At 31.8% G+C, this 17,370-nt stretch overlaps 1 protein-coding gene across 3 annotated transcripts; it reads left to right on the top strand.

The window, feature by feature from the left end:
- Positions 1 to 6,735: 6,735 nt before the first annotated feature.
- On the top strand, positions 6,736 to 17,370 carry LOC106765332 (transcription initiation factor TFIID subunit 5). Of its 3 annotated transcripts, none has more exons than XR_002668281.1 (19): positions 6,736 to 6,968; positions 8,375 to 8,456; positions 8,550 to 8,628; positions 8,775 to 8,872; positions 8,959 to 9,015; positions 9,424 to 9,511; positions 9,595 to 9,704; positions 11,666 to 11,773; positions 11,978 to 12,129; positions 12,344 to 12,454; positions 12,540 to 12,609; positions 12,713 to 12,752; positions 13,771 to 13,935; positions 14,191 to 14,267; positions 14,968 to 15,084; positions 16,284 to 16,549; positions 16,661 to 16,760; positions 16,841 to 16,913; positions 17,009 to 17,038. XR_002668281.1 is itself a non-coding variant. In XM_022782472.1 (19 exons), the coding sequence occupies exons 1-19, from the start codon at positions 6,838 to 6,840 to the stop codon at positions 17,063 to 17,065; spliced, it is 1,980 nt and encodes a 659-aa protein (XP_022638193.1). In that variant the 5' UTR covers positions 6,736 to 6,837; the 3' UTR covers positions 17,066 to 17,370. The 3 variants fall into 3 exon arrangements, 2 of the variants coding, with proteins under 2 accessions (XP_022638193.1, XP_014505399.1); XM_022782472.1 differs by having other exon boundaries at positions 16,661 to 16,756; positions 16,838 to 16,913; positions 17,009 to 17,370; XM_014649913.2 differs by having other exon boundaries at positions 6,737 to 6,968; positions 16,661 to 16,756; positions 17,009 to 17,370.

Here is a 17,370-nt window from a genome sequence, read left to right as displayed (position 1 = left end):
ATTCGATGTTATAATTATAAAAGAAATGAAATATAGATCAAAATTGACATAAATATCCAAATTATTGATCAAGAAATTAAAGATGACTAAATTTTTTAGTACATTTGGACCTTGAAAGTTTTTTATTTTAAGATATATATATTTTGTGGTTTTGACAAAAGATTAAGGTTATAATTATACTTATCATAGTTAAATGAATTCAGGAGTTTCAAATGTTTTTTATTTGTATAGATGTTACTCTTAGATATGTATTTATGGAGATTGATTCGGAAGATAGATGATTTATGGGATAGCTGAACTTTTCAATCTTTACATCTTTGTTCGGATTTGAAGTAGTTCCATGTGAAATTTTAAATATGCCCTCATAAATTATCATTGAACATGGAGGCTACAAATGATGAAGACATTGAACATAAAAGTTACATGGGAAGAGAGGTTGAAGAGGAAGGTGGAATCGATTCCACTTGCAGCTGGAATTGATTCCAACGACATTGTATCCAATTCCAAGCACTTATATCCGATTCTAAGCCATGCATATATTCGGTTCAAACACTTTGTAATCGATTCTAACATTTCGTATTTAGTTCCAACAATTCCAGTGTGTATATATATATATATATATATATATATATATATATATATATATATATATATATATATATATATATAATTCATATGGTATGTAGTTTGAAATATGGGTACACTTTTTTTGTCATGATAGAATTGATTTATGCTTCTTAATATTATTATTAATAATAGTAATAATAATAATAATCCTAAAAAAATATATTATTTTACAATTAAATATATTATTAACAATTATAATTTAATAATATTTTTTACCACTAAGAACACTTTCATAATCTTTCATTTTTATCAATTAAACCATTTTTCTATATGTGATATCAATCAAATTCTACACAAAATTTTACAAATTTTTCTTTGTAACTCACCTCCAAATTCCTTTAAAAAACCAACAATCAACTTATTCTCAAATCCATCAATTCCCTCTTCCCCCTCTTTCATCCTTCAATGTGAACACAACTTTAAGGAAAAGGAAAAGATGATTATTATCTAGTGGTGATCATGTGCTTTTTAATTTTTTTTTCTTTTTAATTTGTTTTATAAGGATTGGGATCCTATTATTTCTTTTCAATATATTTGTTATTGTTTTAAGAAAAAAAGTAATTAATAAAAAATTTATGAAATGGAAAAAAAAGGTATGAAAACATTAAATAATAAAAAGGTGTTTATGAAAATTGTTATTGATATACAGTGATATTTGCTTTGTGATTCTAAATTTAGAAGGCAATGTCTTTTAGTTTGGTGGGTTCATTACTTTGTCACCTTTATCGGTGCCTTTGGTCCACAAAAAGACCATGTAAATGGTTTTAGGTCAAATTCGTTTCAAGGCACTTTATATAATTTTCAGCACCACGAGCCCCACGATCCACATAATGCCACCTTTTTTTGCTAAGTTTTTTTATCATTCTTACGTTTGTAACGTGAAAGATAAAGGTTTGAATAGTTTTGTAAGCATATTCTTTGAAAGAGGGAACACCTACGTTCCCATGTTAATATTGGATTCATACAAAACACCTAAATATGTATTCATACGTTACCTATATTGCTGAAAAATATGTTTTCAAGTTTGAAGCTTTTAGGAAGTTGCATAAGAGAAAAATATTTATAATAAATATGATTATTTAAAAAGAGTTATTGATCCACTCAAAAACCTAACCCTAATTTCATAGAAAGTTGACTACATGTCTTAAAATAAGGGTGGATAAAAAAGAGGATTTTATCTTTCAATTTTCAAAGATTTTAGCTTTTTAAAATGGAATCAGCCAACTGATTTTTCTGAAACCGAGAAAAAAATAAAAAGAAGAAAGAATAAACAATAAGTAAGAATAAAGAATAACCCATCTCATACTAAACCCATCTATATCCACACACACCAATTAATACAAGGTCTTATTTTCTCTGCACCCCCATTAATACTAACTACAGCGCCATATGAATAAAACAAGAAAAGGACTACAATGTCCTCTCTCATTACAATAATATAAAGGTTTTTATGAATTATATTAACATCAAACTTTATACATATGATTTGCATGCATTAGTTGGAGGAGAAGTGTTAAATATATCTAACAACTATTATATTTATTTTTAACACAACAAGAAAGAGATTACAATCTCAATGCAAAAATATTTAGTTCTGTTAATTATGTTTGCACTCCCTTAATAGTTAAATAATTAAATACCTAATTAATCTTTAGTAATTGTCATCCATATTTATTAAAAATTTACCTTTGAAAACATTCTTTTTTATTAGTAGAGTTCAAATGAAATTGATTGAATCAATTTTTTTCTAATGCAATTTGTTTTCTTATTATACTAAAAAAGAAATAGATGAATAATTATTAAAGCAAGTATTTACTCTCTTGGGCATAAAAAAGAAAAATCTTAATATAATATCCACTAATTTACACATATAAATAATCACAACAAAATTTAGCATTTATTTACACAATCATAAGAAATGCAAAATATATGAACAGATATAGGTTAAGAAAAATAACCTAAAAGTGAGATTCTAACTTGCTTAACCTGTTTGACTTTCATTTAGTTTTGTATGTTTTTGGGTTTGTATCCTTCAACACACCAATTTCATTGCATCAATTTCTAATTTTGTGTTTATTTCTTATTTCACATTAAAGAGAAATGAAGAGATATATAACCATTTCTTACTTTATGCATAAGGTATATAAGAGAAAAGATGAGATAGTTAATTCAGTTTTAATTTAAGGACTAAAATTGTTTGTGTTGAGAAAGGGAACCAAGAGAAAAAAAAGAAAGACGGTTATTGTAACTTTCCAAAAATATAGTATAAAACTATATTAAGAGTCATCATAAATATAGTAAAATAGAACAATTATAGACTAAGATTTAAAGTATAAATTTACTATTATCCAAAATAACCATAGAATTTAAATCTTTATATACAACCTAAATCTATTACAAAACTATTTATAATACTAATATAACTAATCTATGTTGTTGTGTCGTCCTTATCCAAAACCTACTCCAAGAGCACCTTGTCTCCCCTGCTCACACTCATAGGATGATCATTGCAAAGGAAAGAACACCAATACATACAAGACATAAGCAATAAACAACAGAGTAAGCTAGATTTAAATAAAAGATTTAGCCACATATTTATCAAACTCCTTACATACAATCATACCCAATCAATCTCACATAAAACATTTGATGCATGACACAACACTGACTTCGACTGTTCGAACTTAGAATGATTGTCGAGCTATGGCAGGTCGTGCACTCGTGGTGACTTCTACTGCTTTGCAAAGCCATTGCCAATGGGTTTTATCCTACCACACTCACGAAGTTAGTCTGTTCCAGGCCTTAGAGTATACTGGAAGCCTCCAAGACTAAGACCTCCTGCTACTCTTCACGACATTGATCAATATGTGAGAATGAAAGACCATTGGAGTTTCAGGATAACCCCCACGACTAAGTTCCTGCATTCATTCTAAAATATACTGAAATCTCACCAAGAGATTCTACTTTGGAACTTACTTTCACCACTTCGAAACCAACTCACAACATGATCAATCATATAACATAATATGCATTCATATATACTTCACAATGATTCCAAAATTTCATTTAAATCAGACTAGAATAAGGAAATAAAGAGTAAACTAAAACATGAACCAGCCGCTAAGCGCATACCTTCGATAAACGAAACCACACCAAACAGTGGATTAGACCCTCAACTCACTCGCTTATCGCATCCATTCGCTATCTGAATAAAACTAGCAGTGCTTCCAGACCTCAACCATTCGCCCAACGCATCCTCTCGCTGAGTGAAAGTCCTCAGAAAGAAAACCAATCTCTACAAGCACTTACTGAACGAATCCACTTGTTATCCCAATAAACTGAAAGTGCTCCCAGACATCAACAATTCGCTCAATGCACCCTCTCGCTAAGCAAAAGTCCTTAGGAAGAAGACCAACTTTTACCACCACTCATTGAGCGAATCCACTCGCTCAACGAGGCTGCATAATTCTGCACCACCAAATCTGCAAAATTGCGCAACCAACACCAAGTTTACCAATTTCAACTATTTTTTCAAACTTCTAACCCTCCTAGATTGTGGTATATACCTAATTATACTTAACTAATGTTCTCTAAACACTTCTAACTTCAATCTAAGCAACTAGACTCAAGATCTCACTCAAAAACTCACAAAAAATCAACTTAGAGATCCAAATTGAATTTTACCATTTGTGACACGATTCCAAGCAACTTAGGGACTCTAGCAAGTCCCAAATGACTTACCTAAACTCCTCAAACCGACCATTTGCACACAGAACTCTTAACTCACATTTTCACTAGTTCACTTCCTCCATTTGAGTTCTAAATCAAGTTGAACTCTTAACAAACACCTTCACTCACTCCTAACTTAATTCTATATCAATTAAAGTGGTGAACATGACTTAAACTAGTTCATGAACAACCTAAACTTCATTAAATCAATTCGTCAACCATTCCTCATCATTTTACTACCTTAAACCTCCATTTTAGACCAATAACTTACAACCAAGACTAACCCTTTTTCTTCCAACAATTCAATCAACATAATTCACTTTATCAACATCAAATTCAACATTTCCACCATGTATATCACAGATTCAACATGTTATACAACATCCATCATCATACAAAGTATCAGTTTCATTTAGGTAATTCAACTATTACTAACACCAAACAATATTATTTATCCAAACATATCTATTATCCAATTCACATCACATACTTCAATTAAAATAATTTTTTAGCTTCCCTTACCTCGACTTAACAACTCCAAAACCTTTAAACGCTCCACAGATTTCTTGCGGCAAAAGGAACTTCTAGAAAACCTACAAACCACTGATTGGTGATTAGAGACCAACCTTAGAACCACAAACGGATCAATAATCAAGGAAGAAGATCACTTGATACATGCAAAATAGTTCCTCTTTGCATTATCAAGGATCAAGAAAAGGAACAAAAAAAATGGATGAAAGCTTACTTGTTCTAAACACCAAATTGATCGGATAGAATGGTAGACATTGACGCTGTGATCGTCTTGGCACCCCCTGATCGTCAAATAAATGACTTAAGATAAAAAACTCTTAGAGAGAAGATAGATAACCCTAGAAAAGTAGTTTCTAAAAAGATGATACGTTTTAAAATAATGAAACTCGTTTATAACAAAACTATTTATAGTAAAACTGTTTAATATTAAAATGATCGAGTTTTATTAATTTTAGACTACCACTGCTTTTAAAACACTGTTTTCTGGAGTTTTAAAGCTATTTTAATTTTAATATAAGGATTAAGATGGTTGTGTTGAGAATCTAAAAACTTCATACTACATTTTATTTTAGGTGAAAAGATAAAATTAAATCATTAAAGGATAATTATAAGAGGATAATCATTTTTCTAATAAACTAAAACGAGTATATAGGTAAAAAAGAAAAATCAGAGATCCGAATATTCTTTTATATTGAAAGTCATTCTAATATGATTATATTTTTAATAAACTCATACCAAATTATATCATTATTATTATTATATGAATTCACACAAAATTAACCAAATTTGTATGTTAAAAATATAAGTTTTTTTAAAGTTAAATATATTTTTTATTTTTAAACTATTATATTTTTTTCTTTCTAAAATTAAATTATAAACTATTCCATCATTTTGAATTTATAAAAGTTACATAATCTCAAAATGTTATATAGGGAAGTTATATTATAACTTTTTTTTAACATGATAAATACTTCACTAGATAAGATATTTGCTGTAAAGTTCAACAACAAAATAACTTATAATTAGTGGAAACACATATATGCGGTTTTTTTATTCAACTAAAAATTTATTAAATTATAAAATAAATTTTATAAAAATAAATAATTTATATAATTTTTTATTATTAAATAGTTTTTGTTATAAATAATCATTTGAAATTTAAGAAAATAAAATAATAAAAATTATTTTAATTTGTAAAATAATTAAATTTGGATTAAAAAGTGAAAATAAAAATTTAATTATTTCAATTTAAAATAACAGTTAGTTAAAGTATAAAATTAAGAAAAAATTGTACATAAAAAAATCTCTTCTATAGAAAAATACAATACTTTTATAGAGATAAATAAATATTTATTTCTTTTAGGGTTAAATATGTTTTTAGTCCCTATACTTTGGGTCGATTTTGGTTTTAGTCCCTCTTTCAAACTATAATATAATTTAATCCTTCAACTTTAGAAAACTCTGGTTTTAGTCATTTTTACCAATTTTTTTTAACTTTATTTGTTGTTTCAAACACGTTACATTATAGCATTTGGATTGTTTATACTGTTTAGCAAAAATGTGTCAAACAGTGTAAACAATCCAAATGCTATAATGTAACGTGCTTGAAACAACAAATAAAATTTAAAAAAATTGGTAAAAAAAGACTAAAACCAGAATTTTCTAAAGTTGAAGAACTAAATTGTACTATAGTTTGAAAGACGGACTAAAACCAAAATCGTCCTAAAGTATACGACTAAAAACATATTTAAGCGTTTCTTTTCCTGTCCTAATGACAATATATACCAAATCTTGAATCCATTATTTTTCCAAATAATTATAATCTTATATAACATCATATAAAGAGAATCAATATATTTGGGTGAAGTCTATCGAACTGGACTGATTTCCAGCAGGGTGAGGGAGAGATAGAGGGAAACAGTAGCGCAGAAGAACACAATCTGATTCGGCATGGACGAAGATCAGATAGAAGGTTGTGTGAGTGGGTACCTCAAGCAGAAAGGGTTTGCGCAAAAGGATGACCAACTTCAACTTTCCAACGCGGATTCCTCTCTTCAACCCGACACTCTCAATCGCGCTCAGTATTCACTCTCTCTATCCTTTTGCGCTTCAATTTTCGTTTTCTATTTATATCAAATTATAGTACTTCAACATCTTTGAGTCGCTAGGTATCATGATTCATAGTTTAAAGTAGTTTCACTCCTGAAACGTGTGAATAATCAAAGCATTCGCCAAATTACTTAGATATTGGTATATGGTTTATTCTATGTCTAAAGTGACATCACTAGGAATTGAAGCTTGAATCACTTAAGATTAAGTATACTCACTGCTTAAATTTTGCTGAGGTATGTTATGGGACGGCTGAGAGATGTCTTTGTCCTTCAAGCATGTGATTAGGAGTTTGATTTCTAGGCCAGTCTGAAAAGAAAAAGAATTGTTAGGACTGTTGGGTTTTTCCATGGGAGATTTGACACTAATGATTGGGAGATTATCTTTTTATCCTACAGACAATAAGTTTGAGTCATTCGTATGTTATATTGCTCAGTTTGTTTATTTCTACTGAATGTAGGACTTCTAAAACATTTGAATTTTTATATGCAAGACTTATAAAGCACTTGAATTTTTAACTAGGGGAGATAAACTGAATATAGGATTTCTAATGCACTTGAAATTTTAACAACTGAGAGATAAACTGCATGTAGGACTTCTAATGCACTTGAATATTTATAGATAGCAGTATCTTGAGTGATTAGTCTTCAACTATTGGGAAGGAATATTCTGCATTCACTGAAAAAACATAATTTTCAATTGTAAGTTTTAGTTTTAAAATTTTAAATGTCAATGAAACTGCAACAGGGGGTAGTTGCCCACCTTAGTGCCTAAGATTTGGGTTATATTTCATATTTTGAAGATGCATTGTGTGCTGTGGAAAACTTATAGATTTGTGAACCGATGGTGCATTTTTAATATATAGAGTTATTGTTCCACATTGCTACACGTTGCTAATTTCTTTGGCCATAAACAGTCTTTCTTGTGCTCTTCAATGTCAATTTAGAGGATGAGCTTCAATGCAAATTATGTTTAAAAAGATAGGTTAGTATTTTTACTTTTGTGAATGAGACAGAAAAAGTAAATTAGTTAGGATTTTACAATATTTTATTTTTTTCAGGGAGGAAATATAGTATTTTGAACTAATTAAGAGGATCAAACGACAGTTACTTTACTTGGTCTATTTAAAGTGTGTTTTTAAGCTACAATGTTATCTGTTCTTGACTTTTTTAGCATCTCACAAGAAAACTATTGCACAAATATGATTTCAAATTCTATTGCTATCCTTTAAAAACAGTATCAAGTATGTAGTCTGAAGAAGAGGTTTATGTGTTTTCTTAGAATATAGTCATCAGTTTGCACGAATTCTATATTAGATTGTACTTTCAACTCAAATATTTTCAGGATTATTTGTTGAATTAAAACCTTTATTTTGCAGATTGGAGAGAGGTTCTGCTAGATACCACGATGGATATGGAAGACTGAGATCATGGGCATATAGGTCACTTGAATCATACAAGGTAGCATGGCATTTGGTTACTGTCTTGTTTAAAGTTCATTCATGAAATTGCCATGTTTCAGTTTCTTACACATGGTTTGCCGTTTCTTTGCAGCACGAATTACTGCGTGTGCTTTATCCAGTATTCGTCCATTGCTTCATGGATCTTGTGGCAAAAGGGCATCTTCAGGAAGGTATGAAATATTTCTTCACACAGACATGTAACAATAATTATTAATATTATTTTTTATGGATTTTTGAAGTTCCTAATGTGGCAATCAATGCATCATTTGTTTTATGCTTCTATCACATGATTTGTGATTCTGTCGGATATACTCAGCTTGGAACTTTTTCAATACCTTTCGTGAGGACCATGAAATGTTGCACTCACGAGACCTTCAGAAATTGGGATTAGTTCTTTCTCCTACTCATTTGGAGGTTAGTTGCTATGTGAAATTGAATATGTTTCTTGAAGTTATTAGACTGCTAGCACTATATAATCCTTCAATATTCTTTTTTCTCAGGAAATGGAATTCGCTCATTCCCTTAGGCAGAGTAAGTTCAACATAAAGATATGTCGGGTAATGTCTTTATTTACCTGGATTAGTTTGTTAATATTCGTTTGTTGAACTGTTTCTCAGTAACTCCTTTCAGTACTCATCAGATTAAATATTTTTTTTAGTTAGTTTCGTAATCCATGAGAAGTTGGGCAGAACTTTTGTGCCCTTTTTGGGCCTTGTTTTTCTGTGTTTGACTATTCTCCTGTGATTTTATTTTCTATTAATATTGATGATGCTTTTCTCTTCGGAAAAATGCTTGGCTATTAGCATTTTGATTTGCAGTTCTGAATAAAGAAAAGAACCATATACGTAAAAACCAGTTTTGGCTTTATTTATAGTTTTGCTACGAATTTTCATCACTGACGTCATTACGTTTATGTTCTCTATACATTGAAAAGTCTGATAGTTAATGTGTTGGACTTCTGGCAGTATTCTTATGAGCTTCTATTGCAACATCTACATAGTATGCAATCCACCACAATAATTGGAATTATCAATGAGCATATTAACTTCCAAGGTACTTTTCCTCGTTTTAAGTTGTGTTAATTCTGTTCTTTTACTTTTCAGTTTTGCATAAATTTCATTCTTGTCACACTGCAGTTACAGCTGGGCAACCGAGCTCAATTTCTGATGATCCAGAAGCTGTTACTCTCAGTGGAAGCATCCAGGATGCAGTAAACCAGATAAATCAGAAAGAAATCCTTTGGGGGGTGAGTCCTTCAGTATATTCACAAAGCTCGACAATTTTGTAAAATTATCTTGCTCTTTTTTGTTTCAATGCGTTCCAGTTTTAGTTTTGCAAGCTTTTGTTATAAAAAGTGTATTATAATAGCATCTATTATACCTAAACTTTCAAAGACTTAAAAATTGCTCACTTTTATGCATTTCACAATTGTAATGCCTTGAGAAACAATCAAATGAACTTTGACATCTGTTACATCCTTTGTCATAATTCCATCATTGTACTTGGGTTCTCGAATACTAAATTTTAATGAACAGACTCTTTGATTGGGCCAGATTTAGATTCCTGACTTGTTTTCCAGAGTGGGAGCAATGACCCAAAATTTGTAAAACTACACAATTTTTCTTTCCTTTCCTTTATTGTGATGTGCTGAAGGGGATTGAAGTAGCTGTTAGTTTCATTTAATAGTAAACGAAATTACTTGGTAAAAGCAAGGTCCTTTAGGTCGACTGACTTGTTTTTGAGTGATAGTTGATTATTAGATATGTACCCAATATGCTATTCAACCATGTAGAAGTATCCATGCAGCGTAGGTATGCTTACTTTAAATTTTCAAATTTATAGCTATTGCCATCGGGGTTATGCGTTTAATTTGGACTGGCAGTTCTGGTATTGTTAAAATACAGATTTTAGGCATAGAGGGAGACAGAGAGATGAACGGGAGTAAAACACTAATTTATTTTAATTGAGATTCATTACATATGCTCATGAAACCTGGAGAACTAACCCTTTATATTAACTAACTGCTTGATAATGAGGAAACTAATCCTAGAGGATAACCTAAGATATAATAACCTATTTTACGTATTCTAAAAGTTATCATTCAGTTCATAGACTATGTATGTATGTATGTATGTATGTATGTATGTATGTATGTACGTATGTACATATGTATGTATGGATGTATGTATGTATGCATGTATGTATGTATGTATGCATGTATGTGTGTGTCTTGTGAAAAAGTCAAACTGAGTACACTGGGAGGAAGAAAATAACAGATTGTGACATTTATGGTCGCAGCCTACAATCAGATACAGGCTCAAAAATAGGAATTGTATAGACATTAAGGCAAATAATATTACATCAAACATTAATCTAACACTCTCCCTCGAGTTAGAGTACATAAGTTATATCTCCCAAGCTTGGACATATAAGTTGAATTTGAGGCCCTTTCTAAGACTTGGTCAAGACATGTGTAAGTTGATCGCTTGAGATGATAAATTTGGTAGGAAATTCCAAACGCGAATAAAATGATAGTTAATCTCTATATATGCTTACTTCTTGCATGGAACATTGGATTGAAGGAAGCATGAAAAAACTGTTCGATAGTCACAATACAATTTCAGATGTTGAATATCACAAATTTTAACTCTTGAAGTTGTATAATCTAGGAATGACAATGCGGGATGGGCCATGTAGGCCAGCTCGCAAGAAAAAGTGTGGGCCAGACTGAATATTTTGAGCTGCGGACATACTTAGATCAATGTATCATCATTAGAAACTACGTTGAGAATAACTCATTAATGAATGTGATAAAATATCTTGGCCCTAATGTGGATGCAGTATGACTAGGACATGGAACATAAAAATGGACTAAAGTAGGAGTCATAAAAGAACTACGAAATGTTTTCCTAATTGATACTTGATGCAATGGATAATTTGGAGAGAGTTGACACCATTGTCGCAAAATAAGGATTACCTAACTGAAATGTGCATAAGGATAAGAGAGTCCATCATTGAACAAGCATGAGTAGAGGTATTGTGTTGATAAAGTCTGTGTGACTCGCATCTAGTGCCAATCATCCACCCCAAACTCCAGTTTAAAAATGTTCTTCATTGGATTCTTTAATAGAAATATTTTTCTGATTTAAATAATTATTGGGTGTTAAATTATGGTCTGATTTCAATCTCATTATTATTTCTTCATAGATGTTTGAAGATTCTGTGGAAGACCACGTAGATAAGGCTGGGGCCTTGCTTTCAGGCACAGAAAAGGGTGAAGGCGAAGGCAAAGAGGGGGACAATGATGAGAGTAAGGTACATCTGTTATTAAAATGCGCCCCTGACTCTTTATTTTCATGAATGCTTTTACTGGATGATCTGCTATACATTTCTCAGAAGTTATGCACTTGTAAAAAAGTTGAGCATGAGTTCCATTTGAATTCACTTTGATCACCTTAATACTGCAGATTCTTTGATTGTCAAGAAGTGTTAATTGTTTTTCACTTGTTTCTCTTTTAGAAAAGGTCAATTGATGTAGGAAAGCAAGGTAATTCAGTAAAAAAGGTAAAAAAGGACAAGGTCAGCAGTGCAACAGGGAAAAATGCTAAGCCAGAAGCTACCACTATATCTGCAGCACCTCGCATTAAACCAGAGATACCTTTGCCCATAGTGTATTCTCTCAAGTCTTTTTTCTGTATAATTGGCTTTACATATTCTGTGTTGGTTGTTGTTTAAACTAGAAGATCATCCTATCTATATTTTTTATTACAGTGAGAACTGCAGAGTCAAAGTTTTGCTCTATTAAATAACATTGAAACCACAGAAAAGCATTCATTAAAAATATGTAGTTCTATTATGTTGAATGTTGTAATGTTATTCTTGCAGTTCAACTGATGTAGAACTGTCTATCCTAGACGATTTAAGGAATCGTGTACAATTGAGTAGTGTTGCTCTCCCTTCAGTGAACTTCTACACATTTGTAAATACACATAATGGGTAATCTTTTACACTTTAGCAGAACAAGTTTATTTATGTTTGGTTTTCTGTTGGGTAACACTTAAGTTTTTGCTCAACTACCCAGTTTAAGCTGTTCATCAATATCCCATGATGGGTCATTGATTGTTGGAGGATTTTCTGACTCTTCACTAAAGGTTCTTTCTTTTCATCCTCCTCTTTCCAACCTTTTTCCCTTAACATCTTTTATCATACAAGATAATGTGAACTTGGATTTATTATTGTGACTTGTGTCTGCAGGTCTGGGATATGGCAAAACTTGAGCAACAATCCACTGCTCGTAAGTTCGTTGCTTAAATCCTTTTGTTTAGACCAAGCTGAGTAAATTTGTTGCATACTTTGCTTTATAAACTTGAATACGACTATAAACAAGTTTCACTCACTACTATTAATTGAGTATGATGGTTATCTTTAATGTGCTGCAAGGTTCTAATACGACTTATAAAAGAACACACTTTGTTAAATTCCTTATATGTATGTATGTGTAAAAGTGTATGCAAAATATACAGTAGCATAGCTTCCTCATGGTGCATTTTCTTTTAGATTTTTTTATATGAAGAATTTGGAAGGGGTCAAAACTTGGTATAAAACGTGAAGTAAAACAGTGGGTGCTCTATTTTTTTCCCTGTAAGTCATTGGACATTTTCTATTAAAATGTTTGGGGGGATTGATGAATCTTTTGGTCTTTTTTTTTTTTTTTTTTTTTTTCTGGATTGTGCAGTGGATCTTAAATATCATTTAAGAGAGTGATGTCACCGTAATACACACACATGCCTGCAACATATACAGTAGTAGCTTCCTTCATGGTGCGTTTTCTTTTAGATTTTTCCTTAAAAAGTTTTAGGGGAAAAAACTTGTGGCATGAGAATGTGATGTAAAAGAGTGTGGGTGCACTATTTGGCCCCGTTATGGCTTTTTATTGGAAATGTTCTGTAGAAGGTTTAGGGGATTTATGTGATCACTCTGGGTCTTTTTTCTGGATTGTGTAGTGGTCTTAAATATCGCTTGAGTGATGCCACTGTAATTTGTAAGCAACGAAATCCATCACTAATATGATGATAATCTTGTCCACCCACACATAAAACTGGCTTCTTGAACTCAAATGTCATGTCTAATGTTAAAACATTGGGCTGTCTAAAAATGTAACTGTTGTAGTTGAACCAAGTCTACACTGAAAGTTCTGGTTTAGCTAAATTTAAACTGATTGAAGCAAGCTTTTAAGTCTTTAGGAATTCAATATGCTCAAATATGAGTTTATCTGTTTGCTTGCTATTATAGTTCAGTTTTTCTATCATCAGATTTTTCGCAGGGAGGGAATGACATGTCACAAAACGAACAAATTATTGGGCAAAATAGTGGGAGAAGACAGTACACATTGTATCAAGGTCACTCAGGTCCAGTCTATGCAGCCACTTTTAGTGCTGCCGGGGATTTTCTTCTTTCCTCTTCAGCAGACAAAACAGGTAAGTTAATTTGATCCCATTTGAGTGATCCATTGTTCTTTCAGAATTCTGTCTTCACCTTTGACAGTTTACTTTGTTGTTTCACATTCAAGTACGTGAAAATAGGGTATACTTGACAACTCATACAAGTAATTTTTTATCAATTGACAATGTTAAATAGTTTACATTGGCAGTTTATAGCAATTAAGGTCTCTATATATTTGTATTTTTAATTCTGTGAGTCTAATTTTGAACCATGAATGTACGTTAATGCAGTTCGACTATGGAGTACAAAGCTTAATGCCAATCTTGTTTGTTACAAGGGTCACAATTACCCTATCTGGGATGTTCAGGTAAACTTTTATCATCTAAATCTTTCTAACTTCAATGGATCTTGTTAAACTCGAGGGTAGAGAAATATTGAAACTGTTTCTCAAACAGTATGAGTACTTTATTTATATTGAGAAAAAGTAGTCAATACAATAATAGAGGAGATTTGATATTTTTTAATGATAAAGATATGATATGGGAATAAATTAAAACATCCTAATATATAATATTCTTGGTTATCTAGGATCAACGCCTATAATTGTAATGGATGTCATGACATTGAACAACTCTCCATATACTCTAGGGATAATTGTAAATTTAAAGATTTAAATTAAATTGTAATTGACGTGGGGATGCCATATGATTTTTAGAGAAGTTGTATTGTTACAGAAAATTATGTAACAACGAGAGATGAGGAAGAGAAGAGAGATACTGTGGGACGAAATGGTTGATGGGATGAAGAGAGAAAGTGAAAAAAATAATGTAAAAGATATAATATTCTAAAAGTACTATGCAGTGTATTCTCTCTCAACACAAGTATGAGCGTATCTTTGGGAATTCGTTCTCTCAAGTTTTATTTTTGAAGCTTATGAAGATTTTCTTCCCTATCCAATGGATATTTTGTTTATCATCTTTCCTTTTGTCTCATTCTATTTAATTTTGAGTCATTATTGTCTGCATTTACATTCTAGACTGCTACATTATTTTGTTTTTCTGGTGCAGTTTAGTCCTGCAGGACATTATTTTGCCAGCTGTTCACATGACAGAACTGCTAGGATTTGGTCTATGGACAGAACAAAACCTTTAAGAATAATGGCAGGACATTTGTCAGACGTTGATGTAAGTTCTTGCAGTTAAATTTATTCCTATTGTGCTTGTCCTAATTTTTTTCATATTTATATCATCCGCTAGTTGATTACAATTTTTTATTTACGCAATGATTGCTCCAGAAGTTCATACACGTACACAAGTTACTTCTGTTGCCTTATGTTAATGTGCGACGAAGTGCATTTTTAGAGTAACACACCTTATACTAAATTAAAGTGTGAATTGAGTTTATCCATACAAATTGTTGTGTCCGAGTCCTAGGCCCTCAAGCTACAAATTAAAGGGAGATCATCAAAATAAAAATTGTGTATGCCAACTCAACAAACATTTTTAGCCTTTTTGGTTCAATTATGTAATTTATTATGCTTCTCAAGGAAATACAGGATAACATAATCATCAAAATGTCTGGCGAGGCTGAGTTCACATGGCAACTCCCTAGTTACCAAGATAATAGTCAAAATATTGATGATGATGATGATGATGAATAGAGGTGTTAAATCTGCATTCTTCCCCTTGTTGCCGGGGTAAAATTAGTTGAGTAAAATAATTATAGAGGGGTGTTGGCTTTTGTTTTAGATAAATGAAGAATTTATAAAAAAAAATAAAATTCAAAACAAGTGTATCAGGGATGTTCTTATGGTTACAAAGATGATAAAACGAGAGAGGAAGAAATCAACACTTTGAAGAAATCCTGAATGGTTTTGCCTATAGTTTTTCTTAGCTTCCCTCTACCTTTAGCAATTGGTTTCCACACGTCCAGACCTCCTAAGCTGAATTTCTACCATCTTTTTCTACAATAGGTGCTACTTTTTCTCGAATGCATTCATTCCTGATCTGATCGTGCCCATATGCTCACTCATTCAGCACAACATCTCACCTATATGTTTAGTTTGTTCTTTTGTTGGTTTTTTACCACCCAACATTTAGCTCCACGCAACATGCATGCCTTAGTTGTGTGCTAACTTTTTCCTTAACATTTAGCTCCTAGATATTTGAACCAATTGACAATCCTGCATTTATTTATTATTTTCTTTTATAGGGGAAGGGGTTCATAATTGGGCTGACTGTTTACTCATTCCCTTTCTCCTCTCTTGTCTGTAGATGGATTACTTTTTTCCTCAAAAAATTATGTTAAGTCACTTGAAGAATATTTTCAGTTCTTCAATCCTTATTAATCATGCATTGTTTACCTGTTCTTCTGTCTCGTTTAGTGTGTGCAGTGGCATCCCAACTGCAACTACATTGCTACTGGCTCCAGTGATAAAACAGTTCGACTGTGGGATGTGCAGAGCGGGGAATGTGTTCGGGTTTTTATTGGTCATAGAAGTATGATTTTGTCTTTGGCAATGTCCCCTGACGGTCGCTACATGGCATCTGGTGATGAAGATGGCACAATCATGATGTGGGACCTCTCTAGTGGCTGTTGTGTCACACCTCTTGTCAGTCACACTTCATGTGTCTGGTCACTCGCTTTCAGGTGATCCCCACTCAACATTTCAGCTTGATCATAGAAAGGAAATCAACAGGTATTTTAGGTTGCTATCAAAGTCTTAACATCGGTTCTGTTCTTTGTTGTTGGATGTGTCAGTTGTGAAGGTTCTCTTCTAGCATCTGGATCTGCTGATTGCACCGTCAAATTTTGGGATGTGACTACGGGTATAAAGGTTCCAAGGAATGAAGAAAAGTAAGTAGTTTATCTGACGAACCATCTCTTTAGGAATTTTCTTTTCTAATGGAAAAACTGAGCTCATATTTTTCACATTAGTAGAAGTGGAAATGCTAACAGACTCAGATCATTAAAAAGCCTGCCAACCAAATCTGCTTCAGTTTACTCTCTCCAGGTACATTCACTAATTACCCATTCTTTGTTTCACTTATCCATGGTTAGTCTTTATTCAACTTTATAAAGATTTAACTGTGTTGTGTTCCGGAGCAGTTTTCTCGCAGGAATCTTCTTTTTGCAGCTGGAGCTGTTGCAAAAAGTGGTTGTTAGTATGTCAACAAATTTTGAAGTGGCACTTCTGACTTAACACCAAAAAAACTTAATGTTGTGTTGTACAATATTTTTTATTTATAAATTTATTAGTAAATTGAACTGAAATTATTCCCTCGGCAAGTTCTGATAATCCATGCTATTTCCATAAATGTATGATATATATTGTAAAATTATTCAGAGATAGGATGAATTACTCTTCTCAATTTGCTGCTTTACATCCTCATATAGCTCTGAATGCTGCTAGGTTAAAAACTAGATATTATTTTGCCTTGATTATTGAAGTAATGTTACCACTATAGCAA

The sequence above is a fragment of the Vigna radiata genome, chromosome 6 (genome assembly GCF_000741045.1).
Source record: "Vigna radiata var. radiata cultivar VC1973A chromosome 6, Vradiata_ver6, whole genome shotgun sequence".
Taxonomy (NCBI): Eukaryota; Viridiplantae; Streptophyta; class Magnoliopsida; order Fabales; family Fabaceae; genus Vigna; species Vigna radiata.
Note: the sequence above shows the minus strand (reverse complement) of the source record. Positions and strands in the feature narration are given on the sequence as shown.